Source organism: Adiantum capillus-veneris, chromosome 3 (genome assembly GCF_014529385.1).
Source record: "Adiantum capillus-veneris isolate H3 chromosome 3, ASM1452938v2, whole genome shotgun sequence".
Lineage (NCBI taxonomy): Eukaryota > Viridiplantae > Streptophyta > Polypodiopsida > Polypodiales > Pteridaceae > Adiantum > Adiantum capillus-veneris.
This window is the reverse complement of record NC_140933.1, coordinates 146,898,614-146,919,807: the sequence shown is the minus strand read 5'-3', so window position 1 is coordinate 146,919,807 and position 21,194 is coordinate 146,898,614. Positions and strand designations below refer to the sequence as shown.

At 43.4% G+C, this 21,194-nt stretch overlaps 1 protein-coding gene across 3 annotated transcripts in view; it reads right to left on the bottom strand.

Moving 5' to 3' along the window:
- LOC147461881 (ARM repeat superfamily protein) overlaps positions 1 to 21,194 on the bottom strand; it is a 247,357-nt gene that overhangs the window by 4,278 nt on the left and 221,885 nt on the right. For 2 of the 3 annotated variants that reach the window (XM_086509347.1, XM_086509348.1), the window contains 6 exons: positions 17,010 to 17,108; positions 16,674 to 16,858; positions 15,484 to 15,822; positions 14,241 to 14,395; positions 13,943 to 14,050; positions 13,730 to 13,867 (listed from right to left, as the gene is read on the bottom strand). In XM_086509347.1, coding sequence (XP_086365473.1) covers positions 13,863 to 13,867; positions 13,943 to 14,050; positions 14,241 to 14,395; positions 15,484 to 15,822; positions 16,674 to 16,858; positions 17,010 to 17,108 — 891 coding nt within the window. In that variant the 3' untranslated portion in view covers positions 13,730 to 13,862. Of the gene's footprint in view, positions 1 to 50; positions 145 to 13,690; positions 13,868 to 13,942; positions 14,051 to 14,220; positions 14,396 to 15,483; positions 15,823 to 16,673; positions 16,859 to 17,009; positions 17,109 to 21,194 lie in introns of those variants that run through there. The other variant, XM_086509349.1, reaches the window with a different exon arrangement.

Genomic DNA, 21,194 nt, shown 5'->3' with positions numbered 1-21,194 from the left:
TAAAATTTGTCTATGACATTTATTAAAAAGTATTTCGATTAAATCTGTACCATTAGCTTCCTCCTTGGAAGGAATTGAGGAGCATTGTAACACGTAGGCAAAAGCCTCTTCATTGACAGCTTGATCCCTACAATGAATAAGTACCTATCATAGAAAAGCAAACTTTTAGCAAATATAAAATTTGTCAACCATATGGGGTGGGCAAAATAATCCTACTATGCATGGAGCTCTTATACTGTCAAAAAATGTTAATCGTATCAACTGCTACTTATAAAAAGCCATACATTTTCATTGTTTTTTTTGAATGAAAAAGGAGCTGTATACCTTGTGAATGTGGACCTCTAGTAATACTCTTGTCAAACTGTCACCAAGAGGAACTACAGGGCTATAAGGAAATCCAATCTGAAAGAGCTATATGTACATCAAGGGGCATGTGTGAGGAGTGTAAAATGAACCATTGAGGAAGTGCATAGTGCTAAGTGATGTGGTGCCCTGATCGATACTGAGAAAGACTACAGCGTGAGATCGCTGTATGAGAAAAGATTTGTGGCGCTCCTTTGCTGCCCTAAAAGTGACTGCTGATGTATCCCACTGACTGCATGCCAATTGTTCAAGATAGCTGTCTCAATCTCAGCCATGCAAACAGCAATTTCTCGGCGGACTTCAAACTCCCAGGCTGATAAACTTAGCGTCTATCAACATAGCTTCTACCCAGTGAACACAGATAGAGCAGGGTGGTCATCCTATCTGGCCCAATCTATATGAGTCTCCAGAACAGCGGATGTCTCTCTATCTCCTCCAAACATCTTGGCCAATGACGAAGCATACCACGCGGCATCTCCTGCCAAATACGCACCAAGGATCTCATGAAAAAAGAAGCATGAGCTGTACACAACCGAGCATCGGCAAACATATATCAGAAATCCACCTCCAGGGGCCATCTACGTCCATAAAACCATATCGCAGACACACTGCTCACAATGAATAGCATAAAAAACTGCTTCCGAGGCTCACCCCAAGAAAAACATCTCTGACAATGAGCTTGGAAAGCAAGACACAACTTTGGATCTTAGGGTCAATGATACCCAAACCTGCCTCCTCCCTCAGCATAATGACGGTGCACCATGCTCCTCGCCGACGGGTGTCTCAAGAAAGATCAGAGCTTCCCCAGAGAAAATTGAACAAGACGTGGCCCTCTATCAAACGGATCATACAATTCAAAATTGAGAAGGATGATGGCAAGTGGATTGCCTAACTCTCTCGCCCACTCGACTGCCTCTTAAAAGGTTTTGAACAAAACCTGTCTGCAAGTATGTATCAAATTTGGCAAGAAAAGTCGCAACCGTGCAACAATCATCTGAGCAATGATAGGCCTCCACTGACAAAGATAGGAGGTCTCACTACCCTTTGGTACAAAAGAAATCAGCCTGAAGGGCATAGATACAGGCATCACACTGAACCCTGCAAGAGCTGCATACATAGCAAAACTGAATCCTATAGCAAGACCTCAGGAGTCAAGCCATCCTCTCCCGGACAAGCACTACTTTTAATACAACTAACTGCATCGTGCATCGCGGTAGGAGTGAACGCATCAGTAACAAGCGACACAGGCTCCACTTTGCCTACTTGCAATAGCTGCACCAATGCCAACTCATGGCAATGTCTTGGATAATGCCACAAGAGCTATAAGAATCCTTGCATAGTTACATATAGGAAAAATTTAACACATTTTAAATTTTTCCGTTTAGTAACCAGATCTCATCTTTGGCAGAAAAGATGGCATCAAAAACTGGATCAGCAATAAAGGAAGTAGCAAGGACCTTATCAGAGTCCGTTAGTTACCTCATTTTTTCCCACTTTAACAGTGGGAAATTCCCAAATTACATGAATATACTTGATTTGAAGATTCCCATAATGTGATATTTTTACCATAATACCTAATATGGTTTTATTTACTTGCACAAAAAACAGTTACATGTGTTGAGAAAGAAGTGCAGGTCATCATGGTGGTAGCAGTTGTCAAGCAACTGAGATACCACGGACTGGAGTCATTGGCTCCCATTATTGGCTACATTTTGGAGGGCGAGTTTCCACAAGGCTTCACAAAGTCTCATAAGAGAAGGCTTATAAAGAGGCAAGTGTCTATCTCTTCCTAAAAGGCTCCCTCTATCAAAGAGGAAAGGATCAGATGTGTAGAAGAGTACCAACAATGGAGGAAATTCCAACCATTCTAAAAGGTTTGCATGAGGAAGCATGTGATGGTCATTTTGCCTAAAAGTTAAGTGTAAAGAAGATGTTTCTTGCAAGATATGCTTGGCCAAGTGTGCATGTTGATGTTCCACATTGGTGCAAAAACTATCACAATTGTCAGGTTAGTGGAAACAGAAGGTTGGTGTATGGTCCAAGGCAAGTTGTACTCACAAATGAACCCTTTGAAAAGTGGGGCATTGATGCTATGGGTCCATTACCAAGAACAAAAAATGGTGAACTTTACATTCTATTGGTTGTAGACTATATGAGAAGGTGGGTGAAAGCACAAAGTGTGGCAAAGGTAAATGAGAGGACATTGAGCAAATAATTTATCTATACTCACATTTGTTGCAGACTCTGGCACATCTTCGGATTTTTTTTTTGATAATGGTTTAAGATTTAAGAAGGGTTTTCTGACATAAGTTTGTGAAGAGATTCATATTTAATATTGTAATAGTACACTCTACTATCCCTAGTCAAATGGTTTGGGTGGAGAAGGCTAATGGTGTCATTACATGCATTATAAAAAAGATGGTGAAAAATAAGACAAAGTTGTGGGATGAATTCTTGGATGGAGCATTGTGGGCATATTGAATCACATATAGGGAGGCCACAAAGTTCATACCATTTCACTTGGTGTATGGTCAAGTCGCACTCCGCTTTGATCATTCTCTCTTGGTCAGCGGGTACTCCTGCAATGCAAGGATAGAGAAAATAGGTGGACATTCCTGAGTATCCGACCACTGTACATAAAGAAGTGGAACGGGGGAAGGAGGGGGTTGATGGGGGATATGTAGCAAGGCTATGGTGTCACAAGCAAGTAGTTACAACTGATCTTGGGTTCACACTTGGATGGACACTTCACTGATGGACCAGGGCCGTGTCGGTAATCTAGTGGACTAGAGACGCTTGGCGGGACATTGAGGAGTGACGTGAGTGGACACCGTGGCTAGCCTACCACCACCACTAAAGTCCAGATACGTGCAGCTGTCTCTTGAGAGATATTTTCTAGAGTTATGGATGTTGTCTAGCCATTGTACATATCATTAGTTGGGTACAAGTTTGCCCGCGGACTCCCTTGTACTTTGCACACATATTAATATAAAACGAAATACCGAAAGGGGCACCAGTCTTTGGGGCCAATACCTCTTGGCATAGAACTACGCCGGGCCGTGTCACAAACGGGACCGCACACGAATAATCAACAAGATGAAAATAAATAATCTTTCAACTAAACAGAGTTGAGGGAGAAGTTCGACACAGTATTTGGGACTAGAAGATTAGGGAGAATCTTTTTACAACCACAAGAACTGGAGAAAACCCCTCCGTTCTAATTCTCTGACTCGATGGTTGTTCCTTCCCATAAGGGAAATCCGAGAGGCGAGCTCTCAATCCTTTTTCCATTTGTACTCGGAGTCGAGACTCCACAGACAATTTCCGAATTCCGTTCCCGGAATTCCCAAGCATAGGCTGAAGCCTTCCCGTTTCTCCTTTATGATGAAGTACCTGCAAACACACATACAAACATGGGACAACAATTCGTATAGCGAATCCACAATAGATACATGTCGCTCTTGCGCGGGAAAAGCGACGTCCGTGCTTCGTAGTCTCGCGATCTCTTGCGTCTTCTGGCGGAAGAGTCTTCTCTTGCTGGCGCTGGCAACTCCTACTTTGAGTGAGGGCAGGGGATGCTTTGATATCTCCCTAGCAATGGCAGGGATAACTGAGCGGAGGCTGCCCGCGTAGAGATCGCGACGATTTTTTTTTTCCCGCTATTCTGCCCGAAATAGGGAGAAAGAATTTGCTCGCTGGTTTTGTTGCTTTATTTTCGAAGTGGCTGCCCACTTATCAAGTGGGTGGCCGGCATATTTTAAAATTGGTATGGCCTGCCCAAAAACTCAATAAAACCTTATAAGTTAATAACAATGCGTTTCACAGCACTTTCCAAGCGTCCCTAGATGCAACCACATGCACAGATGCAATGCAGACATAGATTCCTCGCGGGAAAGCGTCTGCTCTTCCCGGAAAACTTGTTAAAATATTCCGCTTTTTAAGAAAAGCTTCTCAAAACCCATCTTTATTCTTGTGCTTGTGCCTTTATGCGTATTCCTCTTTCCAGTTCGGGTTTCCTGCAAGACCAACGAGATATTCTCTTTCTGATGCTCCCATCACCCTATCATGTGACGCATCAAGGATAATTCGTTTCCCGGTCTCTCCTATCGAACTAACGGTAAAACCCCTTCGCAATGCTTAATGTCACCCATCATATGACACATCAAAGTTTTCCGTTCCCGATGGCTTTTTAATAATTCCAGTAGATCTACAATTCCTAACCTTACGGTTCAAGTGCACATCTTTAAATATCCTAATTTCAATAAAAAGAAATTACTCGAGAAAATAAGAAAATAGTCCATTTAGCAACATCCCTCTCGCTTCTAAACAGTTGTCCTCAACTGTAGTGCTTGTACATATCCTTCCAGAATGTCAGGATAGGATGCTAATTCCTGCTCGGTCATCCATTGAGCATCTGGAGTAGAATAATTCTTAAACTTTACCAAATACTTCCGTGTAATCTTCCCGGACTTAAGTGACCGCTCTTGATGATGAATGATCTGCTCCGGTTGGAGTATTTCTTCCGTTTTCTCAACCTCAGGAGGTTCCTCAACAATAGGCTGACTTGGAGGCAGTCCCACATATGGCTAGAGCAGGGTAGTTTTCGTACGACGTACGGAACGTCTCGTTCCATACTGCAGGTCACGTACCGTCCCGTACGTTTAGTACGTGTTTTTTTTTAAAAAAAAATTTTAATAAAGCAAAACTCACAATTGTGAGTGGATTATACCGAGGAGCCCAAAAAATTTTAAATGGCTGTTTATAGCCATTGGCAGCTCTTGACTGTTGACGAAGGGCCATTGAGGGCAACTTTTGGGACCGTTTTGGAGCACCAATTCAAGCACTTAAGCCACATTCAAACATTGGATTCTATGTGCTAGGGCTCCACTTCTCTTATGCTCTCCCTCTCCCCCACGCTCTCCCTCTCTCATCAAGAGTCATCATCCATCTCTCTCTCTCTCATGCTCTAGCCTCTTCCTATTTAAGCAATGCCTCTCCATCTTGTTCTCCAACACTTCCAAGCTCTCAATGCTCATTGCTCTCAAGCTCTCACTGCTCAATGCTTCCATGTTCTAGCTCTCAAGTGACAAGCTCTAGAGACTAGAGTCTTGCCTCGCCATCTTCTCTCCATTGGGTCTCTCCCTCTCAAGCTCCCATTGAAGATCTCATAACGTCAAGTTTCTTTAAGTGTAAAGTTTAAACCCAAGGGCCTAAGCCTTAGATGTAAGAATTCTTTGTTTTTTTATTTTGAACGTACGTAACGTCGTCGTACATCTTAATATTTTTTAGTTCATTCAGTACCGCACATCATCGTACGTGTACAAAACGTACGGGACCGTACGAGACCACTATGGGCTAGAGTAAACTAACATGGAAAGCATTGTGGATCTTCCAATTAGATGGTAAGTCTAATCGGAACGTCACATTGTTCACTTGGTCAATTATCTTAAACGGCCCATAATAGCGATTGGAAAGTTTTACCACTTTCTCTTTATGAGTTGCTTGTTTCTTTAGTCTTGCCTTCTCAAACTTGAGTAAGACTAATTGACCGACTGTTAAGTCCAGATTCCTTCTGTGCTTGTCTGCAACTTTCTTATGTTTTTCTTAAGAGCGTAAAATTGCTCTTTTAACTTGCCCATAGGCCGTGTCCAAATCTCGGACAAACTCCCTTAGTGACAAGGATCGATGGAAGCAAAGGCTTACCATAGAGAATCTCAAAAGGTGCTGTCCCCGTAGGCGAATGCACGGTATAGTTATACGTGTACTCAACAAGGGGCAAATACTTCTCCCAGTCAGACTGTCTTTTTGACACATAAGATTTCAGTATATCCAATATTGTGGAATTAGCCATCTCACTCTGCCCATCCATTTGAGGATGATATGCAAAAGAAAAATTCAACTTTGTGCCAAGGTTATCAAACAAGGCACGCCAAAAGTTTCCTATCGTGGGAGGATCTCGATCACTCACAATAGACTTGGGCAGCCCATGATGCTTAAAGATCTGTGCTAGAAAAATTCTAGCCATATGGTCTGCTCTCATTGTTTTCTTAACTGGAATAAAGTGAGCTTGCTTGCTAAATTTGTCCACGATAGTCCAGATTGCATCATTTCCACTTTGAGTCTTTGGGAGATCCATAATAAAATCCATGGCAATACTCTCCCAGGGTTGATCAGGCACAGGTAAAGGTTGGAGTAACCCAGGTGTCTTATGCCGATCATACTTTACTTTTTGGCAAACCAAGCATTCCCTAACATATTGATCAATGTCTGCTTTAAGGCTTGGCCAAAAGAAATATCTTTCCAATGCTAAGGTCGTAGGGAGAATTCCCCGATGACCCGCATAAGGTGAAGCATGTGCTTCTTCCATGATTTTCTTTCTCAATGGTTCTGCCACACAAATTTCTTGGTGGTGATAGAGGTAACCATCCTGAATGGAATAGGGATATTCATCCTCTCCGTTCTGTAACTTATTCCGGAGGAGAAGTCTGAGTCATTCGGATACAACTCTGGAAGTGATTCCAGTTCTTGGTGATACACAGAAGTAACTGCGTTCACCCTAGGCCGTCTAGACAATGCGTCTGCGGCCACATTCTTGCTTCCAGCCGTATGGAGGATCTGGAAGTGAAACATGGACAAAAAGTTGGCCTACCTCATTTACTTCTCAGATAATTTCCGTTGCGCAAGAAAATACCGCAAACTCTGGTGATCGGTTTTGATCACAAAATCCGCTCCTAGAAGATAGTGCTTCCAGGTAGACAAGGCGTGGATCACAACCATAAGTTCCTTCTCGTAGATCGAGGCATGCAATTCTGCATCCTTAAGTCGTCTACTTTCATAAGCCACTGCATGGGCTTCTTGGTTAAGCACTGCACCGATGCAATCAATTGAAGCACGCAGTGAACCTTGAATGGTTTCCTTAAGTCTGGCACTATCAAAATAGGTCCATGGCTTAATAGGCTTTAGTCTACCAAAGGCACGTTGTTGTCTCGATCCCCACCGGAAAGGAATCTTTTTCCTTGTTAGGTCATGAACTCGTCCTGCTACTTGAGCGAAGCCTCGGATAAACCTCCGATAATAAGAACACAATCCCAAAAAATTTCATACATCATGTACCGTAGTGGGAGTTGGCCAATCTTGTACGAGTTGGATCTTTGCGGGATCCATTCACACTTGGTTGTGTAAGACTATATGGCTGAGATAGTGTATCTTAGTGAGGAAGAACTCACTATTCTTTGCATTCACATGCAACTCATGCTTTCTCAATTCCTGAAACACTATATCCAAGTGCTTCCGATGTTCCTCCTCAGTCTTTGAAAAGACGAGTATGTCATCAAAGAATACTCCTGTGAAAGCTTGGTGTCGGCTAAAAATTCGATCCATCATTCGATTGAATGTGGCAGGAGCATTGGTCAAGCCAAACGGCATTACTAAAAATTCATGATGTCCAAAAGTTGTGCGAAAGGCAATGCATATCTGATGATACCCGCTTTTTAAGTCAATGCAACTAAAGATGCTTGCTTTCTGTAACTTATCGAGAATCTCATCAATCCAGGTTATCGGAAAGCGATTCTTGATAGTGATCTTGTTTAGAGATCGATAATCTATGCACATTCGAAATGTGCCGTCTTTCTTCTGCACTAGTAGAACTCGAGAGCAGTAAAGCGAAGTACTTGGTCGTACTACCTTTTTCCAGAAGCTCGTTGACTTGCTTCAAAATTCCCTCTTGCTGAGCAAGACTAACCCGATAAAGGGGTAGGTTTGGGGGAAAACTACCTGGTATGAGATCAAGGCGATGATCTTCCGGACGTTCCAAAGGTAGCTTGTCTGGTAGAGTATCCGTGAAACAATCTTTGTACTTTTCAAGAAATTGAAATGTTTAATTTTCAAACTAGAGAGCAAACCCTCATTAGTTTTATCTCTTTCACGTGCGAAAATCAAGTAAGCAGAAATGCACTTCTTTATTTCCTTCTTAATGGAGATATGGCTTACAATAGGGAATACCCAATCCCCTGTATCAAATTTTTTTTTAATGTTCTTGTCCTCATGCTCAAAAGCGAGGGTCTTTTCTACATAATATGGGACCGGTTGCATATGGTGATGCAATGGCATACCCAAGATGATATCACATCCCTCGATAGGTGCCATCAAAAAACATTCGCAGTCCTTGTATTCACCAATCCGAAGATTCAATTGTCCTTGCACAGGAGTTGCATTGGTGGCCAACCCCTCGAATGCCGATTTGGAAGTGACCAAAGTTCCAAGCTGAGCTGGTGTAAGTACCAAGCGTTTTGCAGTTTCCGGTGAGATGAAATTGTCCTTTGATCCAAGGTTGTAGAGGATCAACACCCGCTGGTTATTCACAGATCCCCAGCCTTTAAGGAGCTGGCGCTTCCCTTTCTCCGTTTCAGTATTCCCTTGCACATCAAGAATGGAATTCAAGCTCGGTGGAGCGGGTTCCTTCTTCGAAGATGCTTGTTCCTGCCGTTGCTGCCGAACAGGGCAGTCGGGCTTTATATGTCCTTTTTCACCACAGTAGAAGCATCTTCCTTGTTCTTTGAAGGTTTGTACTTGGTTTAGGTTGAGATACTTAAGCCATTTTCGGTACCCTCCCCCCCTTAGAGAGAATCCTTTATTAGGGACAATCTTTTTACAACCACAAGAATCGGAGAAAACCCCTCCGTTCTAATTCTCTGGCTCAACGGTCGTACCTTCCCGTAAGGGAAATCTAAGAGGCGAGCTCTCAATCCTTTTTCCGTCTATATCGGAGTCGAGACTTTGCAGACAATTTCCGAATTCTGTTCCCGGAATTCCCAAGCGTAGGTAGAAGCCTTTCCGCTTCTCCTTCGCGATGAAGTACCTGCAAAAACACATACAAACACAGGACAACAATTCGTATGGCGAATCCATAATAGATACCTGTCACTTTTGCGCGGGAAAAGCAACTTCCGTGCTTCGTAGTCTCGCGATCTCTTGCGCCTTCTGGCGGCAAAGTCTTCTCTTGCTGGCGCTGGCAACTCCTACTCTGAGTGAGGGCATGGGATGCTTTTATAGCTCCTTAGCCACAGCAGGAATAACTGAGCGGAGGCTGCCAGCGTAGAGATCGCGGCGTTTTTATTTTTTCGTTGTTCTACCCGAAATAGGGAGAAAGAATTCGCTGGCTGATTTTGTTGTTTATTTTCTAAGTGGCTGCCCACTTATCAAGTGGGCGGCCGGCATATTTTAAAATTGGTCTGAACCTGCCCAAAAACTCAATAAAACCTTATAAGTTAAAAACACTGCTTTTCACAGCACTTCCCAGGCGTCCCTGGATGCAACCACATGCACAGATGCAATGCAGACATAGATTCCTCGCGAGAAAGCATCTGCTCTTCCCGGAAAACTTGTTAAAATATTCCGCGTTTTAAGAAAAGCTTCTCAGAACCCATCTTTATTCTTGTGCTTGCGTCTTTATGCGTATTCCTCTTTCCAGTTCGGGTTTCCTGCCAGACCAACGAGATATTCCCTTTTCGATGCTCCCGTCATCCCATCACGTGACGCATCAAGAATAATTCGTTTCCCGGTCTCTCCTACCGAACTAACGGTAAAACCCCTTCGCAATGCTTAATGTCACCCATCATATGACACATCAGAGTTTTCTGTTCCCGATGGCTTTTTAATAATTCCAGTAGATCTACAGTTCCTAACCTTACGGTTCAAGTGCACATCTTTAAATATCGTGATTTCAATAAAAAGAAATTACTTGAGAAAATAAGAAAATAGTCCATTTAGCAAGAGGCCGTGTCGTCTTTTATTGTGAACTGGTTTAAAGTGAATCTCTGTTGTGTCGTGGTAGAATCTTGACGTGGGGTGTCCAAGTTTGTCACAAATAGCTCGACGAGTCCAGGCTACGCTAGTAGGTCGACCTGGTCCTGCTGGTGCTAGTTGGGCAGAGGTCTAGCTGGTTGACTTGGCCCAGCTGGTCTTTTGGGTCGACTTGGTCTAGTTGGTGGAGCAGGTCTAAAGGGTGGACTTGGTCTAGCAAACTCCACCTGGTAGGTCTCGATAGGCGAGAGGTCTATTAGTGTTGGAGGTTATCTTCCCGCGAAGCTAGTTGAATCTTAGGCTTCTTATGCATGACACTTACAAGGTAGTCTAAGGACCGTTCTAGCCCCCTAAAGAGCCCTTTAGAATACTACCATACAAAGCGTCAACCCTTCTTACCTACTAGAAATCTCCCATCCCCACTCCCACTCTGTTCTCCGGCATCTAGTCGCTTTCTCACCACCTTTATCACCTCCTCCGCCACACTTTCTACAGTCTCCTGTTCTCTCTCTAGAACCAACTCCAGTGCAGGCGGCATTGGAAAAACCGGCAAGCATTTTGGCCAAAGTAAATATATTTCCTACCTTCAGGGGCCTTTGACCATGTCAGGAGGTTCGTCTCTCTATGTAGAGGTTGTGGTCTCAACCATGAATATGCTTACTTGGTGCTTTTTCCTTCTACCTTGGATAGCTTAGCAAACAAATGGTATTGTCAATTTGCTGATCACTTTGCAGATTGGATGACATTAAGGTGACGTTTTTGCTAGGCCTTCCGCCTTGGTGACTTCCAAGAGAAGGTTTTAGATGAGTTGGAAAACCTAATGCTTCAACCGGAAGGAACCTTTCTAGAGATCATGATGAGAACAAAGTCCTTGGTGGCTAAGCTTCCCCAGCAGCCAAGGGAATTCATGGTAAAGAAGTGGGTGGAGAAAGCTCTTCCCAAAGCTTCCCACTAGAAGCAAGGGAATCTCTCAAACATGATGCTACATTGAACGAGTTCGTTGCTGCAGCCACGACGATCAAAGGAGCAAGAAGCACTATCAAAGCAAGTGTCCTCTTTCTAAAGGACCTCCACCCTGCCGACACTGCCCTGAAGCCAAGAATCATTCCAGCAAGGACTGCCCAAAGCAACAAGCCTCATCATGATCCAATCCTAGTTAGAGCCAATCTGACTTTTTCTCCGAAAGATCTATCTGATAGCAGTGAGCACTACCCCTCAACTTCCTCCTTCCACCCACGTCATTACCTCCCAAGACAAGTTACAACAGTCAGTAGAACTAGCTGGAGTCCTCACTCGGACCCAGAGGGCAGCTTTAGGATTGTCTCTTCCAGTTACTCCACCCCTCCCAAAACTGGTAAAACCATCTACTAGCAATAAAGGAGAACAAGCCTCTCTGGTCACGTGTGGATGGTGCCTTCTTAGAAGTAGTAGCAGATGTACAACAGCTCAAGGCACCGTAGAAGCCACATTTGACCAGGCCTTTTGCAGAAAACATTCTCAAAAACACATTTCAGTACGTTTCCCTGTATGATATGCTACGCCAAGACTCTGAATTCCGGAGTGCCACTCTTGTTGTTATTCAGTCACTGTACCCTGGAGCAGGTCCTAGTGTCAAGCATCTCCCTCAGTAGCCATCAGAGTCTTTATGATGTATTTACCCAACTGCACCCCTCATCGATTACATGAGCCCGTGTCTTACATTATCTATCTTTGGGAAGCAATTCTCTGGTGTGATTGTGGATGGCGGGATAGGAATCAACCTTATGCTAGAATTCACTAGGCTAGTCTTAGGTCTCTAGCCTACTAGACCACCTCCCAGTCGCTGACCAAAGGACACTGTACCCCATGGGTATTGTTGAGCAAGTTCCCTTGCAAGTTGAGGATCTCACTTTTCAGATGGATTTTGTGGTGGTGCGCCTTCCTCGGATGGAGGGTAGTTTCCCTTTCTTGATTAGCAGACCTTGGCTAAGGCACACTAAGGCCCACATGACTGGGAAATGATGCTACGTGGATTGCCACCGTGGGCTGTCCTTGTCGACCTCTTAAGCTTGAAGAGGATTTCAAACTTTTCTCAACTTTGCTTTCTTATGCTTCTATTCATTTAGCTTGTGTGTCTCCGTCTTTGATTCTATTCATTCGCATCTGTTTGAGTTAACCTGGTGCTCTCTCTTTGAAATTCAGCATTTTATTTGATCTATCATTAGCTATGTGTATAGTTTAAACAGTGTGTACCTCAAGTTGATGGTTGATTTCCAGATGCTTTTTTCCTGTTTATTCTTTTAAGACTAAAATCAAGGCTGAAAAAAACACGCCTTCCAATTTTTATCGTACATAAGATCATTGTATGTTACAATTTTTTTAGTTCAATAAATACCGCACATCTTCGCACGTGTACTCATGGTACGTTACCGTACGTGTCAACCGTGAGTCAGATTGGAAGAAAAGTGAGGGTGCTGCGGGAGATTGGCTGCATACAGCAGGAAAATGGCCCAGGGACTATAATGATAAAGGAATTCAGACCAATTCCAGACTCTCGATTTTTTGCAATATCATCTGAGTTTCCTCAATTCTCCAACAAGGATAAGAACCTTGTTCTTCAGTTTTCTGTGAAACCTGAGTAGGATCTTGATTTTGGTGGGGGCTATGTCAAGCTATCAAGTAGTGATATTGAAGACTTTTGGTGGAGACGCTCCTTAAAGTATCATGTTTGGACCTAATATATGTGGGTATCGTACAAAGAAGGTTCATGTTATTCTTGCATACGAAGGGCATTGAGAAGGATATCAAATTGATCAGCTCACTCATGTTTATACGCTCATTACAAATCTCTAGGAACTCATTGAGTGTACACACTTGTGGCACCTAAATGGCCGACTGGGGTGCGATGCACAAACATATCTGTTTATGAGGACTAGCCATGTATGGCTATTGTGGGTGACTCAACGTGTTGTGCAGTGTGTGTTGTGGTGTAGTTCCATTGAGTAGCATCAAAATTGGTCATAACTAGCGACTTCAAGTAGGTGGTAGTGGCAGAGATCTCGAAGGACACGGCGCCTTGCAACTTTTCTGTCTACAACAGGCTCTTTAAGTTAGTCTGTAGGTTGAAATGTTTTCAAGACTCTTTCATGGGCAAAATGCAGGCTTGAAACAATCAACCCGAACGATAAAGGCTCATACCACCAACCTTAGATTTGCTCCAGTGTGATGAAAAAACCATGTAACTGCATTTGTTAGCTATGCCTTACACGGAGTCCAATATGTTTTACCAAAAATGTTGGTTTCCTTTGAGTGTATTGATCCTAAACTTTATTCACACGCATGAAAAATATTCCTAACTAAACATAAAATCATGTAAGCAATAGGGATCCATGACACTAACAACAGAGGCCACCAAAATACAACCTTGAAGCCAGAGACTCACGTTGACCTATAGTAAAGTTGTGTTTCCCATTGACAAGTTACCAGTTTGGTACATCCAGTTCAAAAGGCACATTATCAAATGAAGCAAAGAAAAAACCAGGGATACCTGTTCAAGACAAGAAAATGCTGCATTGCGAAAAATAGTTTTCTTCTTTGAGCAAGCAGCCAGTACTGCACTCATTATTGTGTGCCAGTTGACAGTATCGGTGTTTGAGGATTCTTGAATCTGTCCACTGCAGTTTTTGCAAATTGCACTCACAGCATCGAGCAATACTTCTTTACCCTATACACAATAATGTCACTAGATGAAACAAACCAGCTATGATTTTTTCACCGTCCATTCTAGACAGACAATTACCTCCCACAAGCGATTTGACAGTTCTTCTATTAGAGCTTTCAACAATGACATTACTTGCAAAGCTGTCAAGCCACCCACTTCTGCTAGCTTTGTTATGCCAATTGCACACTAATTCATATAAACAGAAAACCGTTTATGTTAAAAATCCTGGATCTGCACACAAGTTAGCAAGGCACATGCTCACCCACATGTGTTCACATGCATACGCACATACACACATACACACCCACATGTGCACCCCACACAAGCGCATGCGCACACACATGCTGAGGAGAAACAAGAATTTTTGGTATCTTACCATTTTTTTTCTGTGTCCATGATGTATTGCTGAGACCTTTCAGAGCTAAAGGAATAATCTCTGAGGCATACAGTTGCATTGCAATACTCTGACCGCTTGTATTCTCATCCCATATATCTTCAAACATATTGCTCACTGTTTTATCCTCATCAAACCTAGAGCCGAAGCATCACATTAAATATTAGCGTATGCACATGAAAGCGGACAATAAAATTGAGACTGAGCTAAAAACTGACATGTGGATGATAAACTTTAGAAACACCTCATTTTCTTGAAACAACAAAAGCATGCTTTTCTCAGACAATAAGCTTGCAAAACAGGGTTGATAATAGAGTATCTCTATGGCAATAACTGACAGGTTTGACCAGCCTTTAAGGAGGCACCTGCAGTAAATGAATTGTTTATGTAGGAAACGATGCTCTTCTTGAACTACTAGAGAAGGATACAACACTAGTTGTCTGCGAGGGCAGAAGATGAAATTAGATGGTATTGATAAAGTAAGGATGCCAAAAAATCTACGATGTATTTCAAAAACTTCAATAGCAAAGTGGGTGGGACAGGTAAAGGAACACCATTCCATCTTTGGAGGTGGCATAATACAATGAAATCTTTGCACTACACATTTAAATATTTAATGACTTTTCATTAGCATGTTTACATGAATGAAATTGAGCGTGTAAAATGAAATCCATCAATGATGTGGTTTGCACAAGTCCGTTCCTAACATTCAAGCAATGCACCATGATAACCATGAGTTCCTTTGCGCATTGCCAGTTCCATGAAACCCTGCTGTATAAGACTAGGATCTTGGCTTCCTAGGGATGGCATGATGAGCAAACAAAGCAAGAACTAACGAAGCAAGAGGGGAGAGCAAGAACATTCTGGGAATGGCATGGGGCCATTTTAATATGCCCCTTCTTTGCCATTGCTCTGACATATTCTGATAAACCTCTAGTAAGCATTGGCCATCTTTTAGCATTCGAAGTGTACATTAGTGAATCTCCAGAGGGACAGAATGTATATTTGTGTTCCCAAAAAACCCCCCATATTGAATTGAATACCTTTGCTCCACTACCATCACTATTGCAGTAAACAGAAGGATAATTTCTGAGATAACAGAGACAAAAACAAACCAAAACAGCGCAGCAATGTTTCCACTATGTCTTCAAGTGCAATTTTCTTACAAATAATAGCAGGTCCAAGTGGAAAGCACCTATTAATAGGCTATTATAAATATACGGACCTTGCGATGAAAGCTGTCGGAAGTACCAATGTATGGTAGCCCACAAAAACATCATGTGCCTGATGAGAGAGCTCCCTCAACAGCAAGGCACTTGTGATCTTTGCACTTGAAGTATTTTCAACATAAAGGGCTATGGAATCTTCAAATAAGCACTGTATCTGTGTGGCTCCAGCATATTTGGCGATTGAAGCACATGCAGACACTAGTGCATGTCTTGAAGAAGGACTCTTTTCGTCTCGACAGACTGCTTTAAGGGCCTTCAATAATGTTCCTGCATATTGCTGCATCTCGGAACCTTGTTGTTGTGTCAGCAAGCTGATGAACTTTGCGACCCCAACTCTGTTGAATAAGATTTATAGCAGTGTAAGGAAATGACTAAAAATTTTGGGAACTATTTGTCTCTAATGCTCAATACACCTAATCTTTTTTCTCTTTCTTTACTTTAGCAAGCATTAATACAATCTCACTAAAATAGGGATCAAGATTCATTATGTGCTATGGGACATATAATGGTTAGCTGTTGGTAGCTAAGCAAAGTAATGATTTAAATACACTAAGGGTGCTGGTTTCTTAATTATTTGTGCCTATTCTGACCCTTTGCTGTCTTTATTCAAGTCATCAAGTGAAAGAGACAAGTACTATGAAAGGAGATGCGCCATACCCAGACACCTACCTAAAGCAAGGTAGGGATTGCTTTAACAACCGTACTTTAGATGAGCCCATCATGTGCATTAATCCAGTGTATCGATATAAAGCAAAGAACATCTGTAAAGCAAGCATATATTTGGGGCTTGGTGTTAGAGTGCCAAACCCCAACATATGTTTTAAAAGAAACTACCTTAGAGACTTCTAGCCATAGAGGCCAGAATAAGGCTTTTGACTCCATCCAAGTACTAATTGGAAGTATCGATACAAAGCCAAAGGATCAGTCAATACAAGTCAACAGGTGTGAGCAGACAAAAGGCTTACATTCGTGTCTGAATCTAGTTTTCATTCCTGTAGCAGGAATTGCCTCTGATGGCATGGAGTTTGAAAACAGACATACAGGAACCCTGTATCCCAGTTTAATGCATGACTTTCAAGCAACCATTAAAGACAGCAGAGTACAAAGAACTAGTTCAAATTCAGGACTTCCAAACTTTTACTTCCATAACATCAGAGAAATTCCATGTTACTCAACAAGATGGCACCTTGTATTCAAGCCTACTCCGCTCCGCACAAGTTGTACTAGACGCGGCACAAGCACCTCCATCACATGCTCATCTACCTGTTGCAGAGAAAAGTGCAAAGTTTCCCACATAGGAGAATCTCTTGACACAGCCACCCTCAAGTTTTCCAGCCTTTCAGTGCTGATTCCAGCCTTCTCCACATGTAGCTAGAAAAGAAGGTATAGAATGTTATGACCTTGAAGGCAACTAAATGAGGGCGTAAGAATTACAAGAATATGCATCGGCTATCATAATAGTTAACAGCCGGGAATTTCTTCTTGCTTTACTTACATCCACAACAGCAAAGCAACCACTTACCTCTGCATAATTCAGCCTTTGATCCTCTAAACTCGATAGGCTTTCCAACATGCATATGATCAAGTCAGCAAGTTGGGGACGGATAGAGCTACCTGCATTCTAAACAAAGATTATAAGTGAGCACCTCTCTCTCTCTCTCTCTCTCTCTCTCTCTCTCTCTTTGGGATATGTGGATGAGTTTTCGGACTATGTAGAGCGTCAGGGGACAGGGGGCTCAGCTAGCAGGGACATGGATTCCACTGTTACAATACGCTGATGATATTGTGCTGATTTCTGACTCTCCAGAGGGGATGCAGCGTCATTTAGATGCTCTGCATACATTTGCTCGTGACAGTGGATTGTCTGTCAATCTGTGGAAAACCAAGGTTATGGTGTTTAACACCACACCACAGTTATGCCCAAGAATGGCTTGCCAAGTAAGGCACCCATCTCTTTATGGTTAACTTGTCATTGTACTTGGGGTCAGGAGGTCGGCACCCACATTTATGTATGGCTAGGAGACTATGGAGTACACAGATGCATATACTTATCTTGGGGTAGTCTTCGGTGGACCGTGTTTTTCACTAAGGAGAGCATCAGAGACTAGACTGACAAGAGCATATTCAGCTTGGGCGGACTGGAGAGGATGTGTTCGCAGGTTCAGTTTCAGGAACCGCGAACAAAGCTTTGGCTTTTTGACACTCTGGTGACTCCAGCTATGCTCTATGGAGTTCAGGTATGGGGACCCTCAGTAGACCACCATGGGAGATTTGGCAACACAGATGGATGAGATGTATGGAGAGGCCTCTGGTCTCTATGATCGCTCGGATGATTCGGGCTAAGGCCTTAGTACCACATGAGATTATCCAAGCCAAGCTAGCCGCGCCCCCCCCCCCCCCCCCCCCCCCCCCCCCCCCCCCATGGTGGAGGCATTGACGAGATCAGTATCCTTTATGCACGGTCTATGGGATCTCCCCAAGGACAGATACGCTCGGCTTTGCCCTTGAGTCATCTCGACAACTAGCTCTACAAGGCGATACAACTGTTGGTACAGACAGATGACAACATGGTTTCAGTCACATGGTCTCAACATGAATAGATTACCTCCGCTTCAATACTCCCTGGTGCACCCTCCCTGTCTCTCACACGGACAGAGATCACCAGACTCATACGTCAGGATCTGATTCAGCTAAATACCAGGAGCACATGGATACAGCCGACACAGAGTTGGGCATGAAGATGGCCTTCTACAGAGAACATCTTCTCCAACTCACGGAGGACGGCTTTGTAACTAGGCCTACATACATGGATACACACTTTAGTGTCTTAGTGTTAGTTCTTTGTAACTTTGTAATTTCCGTACTTGGACATGGTATCAGATTCACCAATTGTAACTTTTTGGTCTCATAGGTCATCTTGGCCTCTTGAAGACGTTAATATAACATTTCATTTCATTTCATTTCTCTCTCTCAAGGAGCTCGAAAGCATTAAGGAACATGTGAAATCTCTACGTGAAGAGGAAGAGCAAAAGGCACGAACAACCTCTTCGTGGGTGAAGCACCTATTCAAAACACAAGAGAAGGTTCATAAAGCTGAAAAGTGGATTGAGGACGCAAAGAAAGGAAAAGATAAGATGCCTGAAGTCACACCGACATCGATTATCATCAATATGACAATTGAGGAGGAGCAAAAGAGAAAGACTAGAGCCCTTCACGTGCGTGTTACAAGTCTCAAAGACAATGGAAAAGTAGAAGAAGAAGTGCAAGAGCTCTTGAAGCGCATGGGTATTTCTGAACCCACACACAGTGCTTGGAGAGTTGGCAAGAAGGGAAATGATGAGAATGGAAGGTCCAAGGAAAGAGCACTCATTATAAGTTTCCGTGCACTTGAAGCTAGGAAGGAATTCCTGAAGAAGAGACCAACACTCAAGCAAACTGGGATATTTTTGGGTGATGACCTCACTCTAACACAGGTAGCACACATGCAAGAGCTGATGCCAGAGATCAAGGCGGCAAGGGAGAAAGGGAAAATTCCTTTCTATAGGGAAGGGAGAGTAGTGTGTTGGAAAAACGCACTGCATGACGGTGCGAGACCGATGGGACCAACCTTAAAATGGCAGCATGGAATTGTAACGAATCAATGAAGCTAGATGTAGGCGCATTTGAGGATAGCTTTAAGGGAAGAGATGTTATTTTTACTCGGAAACACATTAGACTCCTGGCGGCACATTATCTAGAGTGACGGGAGACTACTTGTAGGCAAGAAGTGAGATCAACGCATAGAGGACGGGGGTCGGGAGGTGTGGCAATCCTGTTCAGGAAGGAGCTGCAACCCCTCATTCGTATTGTTCGGAGGGACGATCAGGCCAGATATATGTGGGTCAGAGTGAGAGCAGAGACAGGGAGGCCACTCTACATTGCAATATGCTATTTTGCCCCTAGCACATCTCATTATGCATCACCCAAGGGGGAGTCACCCTACATGATATTGGATGAGGACATATGGGAGTTCTTAGGGATGGAGATGTCATTCTTTTAGGAGACTTCAATGCTAGGACGGGCCAGTCTCAGACAACTTTCTATGATACCTCAGAGGAAATGCTGAGAGAATTGGATCATAGTTACCCGGAACGGGAAATCGGAACGGGGAACGGCAACATGCATGAAATGCCATTCCTTGTTTTGGATACTCACGTCTGAAACACGGAACGGGGATCCGGAACGGGAAATTAGGATGGGAACGGGAACGGGACCTGAAAATGGCCATTCCCTGTAACTATGAATTGGATGTCAGTGATATGGCCAAGTGTTCGTAGAATGGAAAGCACACTGGATAAATAACTGCACATGGACTGGCCATCTTGAATGGTCTCCGCCGATTTCCAGCGTCGAGAGGGTTCACTTGCTTTCCTCATAGACATGAGGCCAGCACAATGGATTATGTTTTGGCTCAACCCAGTTTCATACCCTCTATTCAGAAATTTACAGTCAGGCTCATGCCTATTGGGGTGGCAGTAGATCATGCTCTCCACGTTTACCGTCTCACTCCAGTTCAGCACAGCTCGACTAGAAGAGGGCGTTTCTAGCTCGGCTAGAGCAAGATTTATATCAATTGTTTTTGGGCTAGGATTTCGGCGAGGCATGGCGACTCTTCCATGAGCACTCCCCCCCACCGGGGATCAGTTCTACGGAGGTATGGGGTCAGTATGCATCATTTCTCTACATCGTATGGAGGCAGCCACCTCTTCTAGATCCGCCAGAGCCATGCCCACACACATGTGCTTTCTTTACCACCGAGATGGTAAAGAAAGCCATTGACAGGATGAACTAGGAGGGGATATGATCATGATGGCATAATAGCAAAGCATTTTATACATGCCAAAAATTTGCATGTGAATGTACCCACTCCCCATATGTCTTTTGAGTTGATGTATTATGTGATGAGGACATTGATGATGATGAGGATATAGGTTAGGCTTACATAACTACCCACTCTAGGTCCCCTCATTTATTTTTATCTTTATGTTCCCCCGACACTGTAGTAGAGTCACACATGGTTGTAACCTTTTGGTCTCATAGGTCATTTTGGCCTTTTAAAGTCGTTAATATAACATTTCACTTCATTTCATTTCATCTCTCTCTCCCTCTCTCTCTCTCTCTCTCTCTCTCTCTCTCTCTCTCTCTCTCTCTCTCTCTGAGCATTGGAGCTAGGGAGATCGAGACGCCCATGATTGAGGAGAGGAGCTTCACAGCATCGACGGAGACTACAACAAAGAATTTGAGCCATACTATCTCGATATATAGAGTATAGATCAGGATGGATTTATCACCCATTATATCACCCTCTTGTATTGGGCACCCATTGTATCAGTGGTCACACATACCGCACACAATTCCAGCTAGTAGCACTTCTAGATTCGTTTTCATCTCTCTTCTTTTTTGTACCTAGACATGGTATCACATTCATCAGTTTGTAACGGATTGGTTTCATACGTCATTTTGGCCTTTTGAAGACGTTAATTATCATTTCATCTCTCTCTCTCTCTCTCTCTCTCTCTCTCTCTCTCTCTTTCCCCCCTCCTCTGTCTATCGCGAAAAAACACAACCCCCCCCCCCCCCTCCTCTCCTCAGCCCATCTATCGCTCCTCTCTCTCTCTCTCTCTCTCTCTCTCTCTCTCTCTCTCTCATGATTGTACTACCTTGAGCA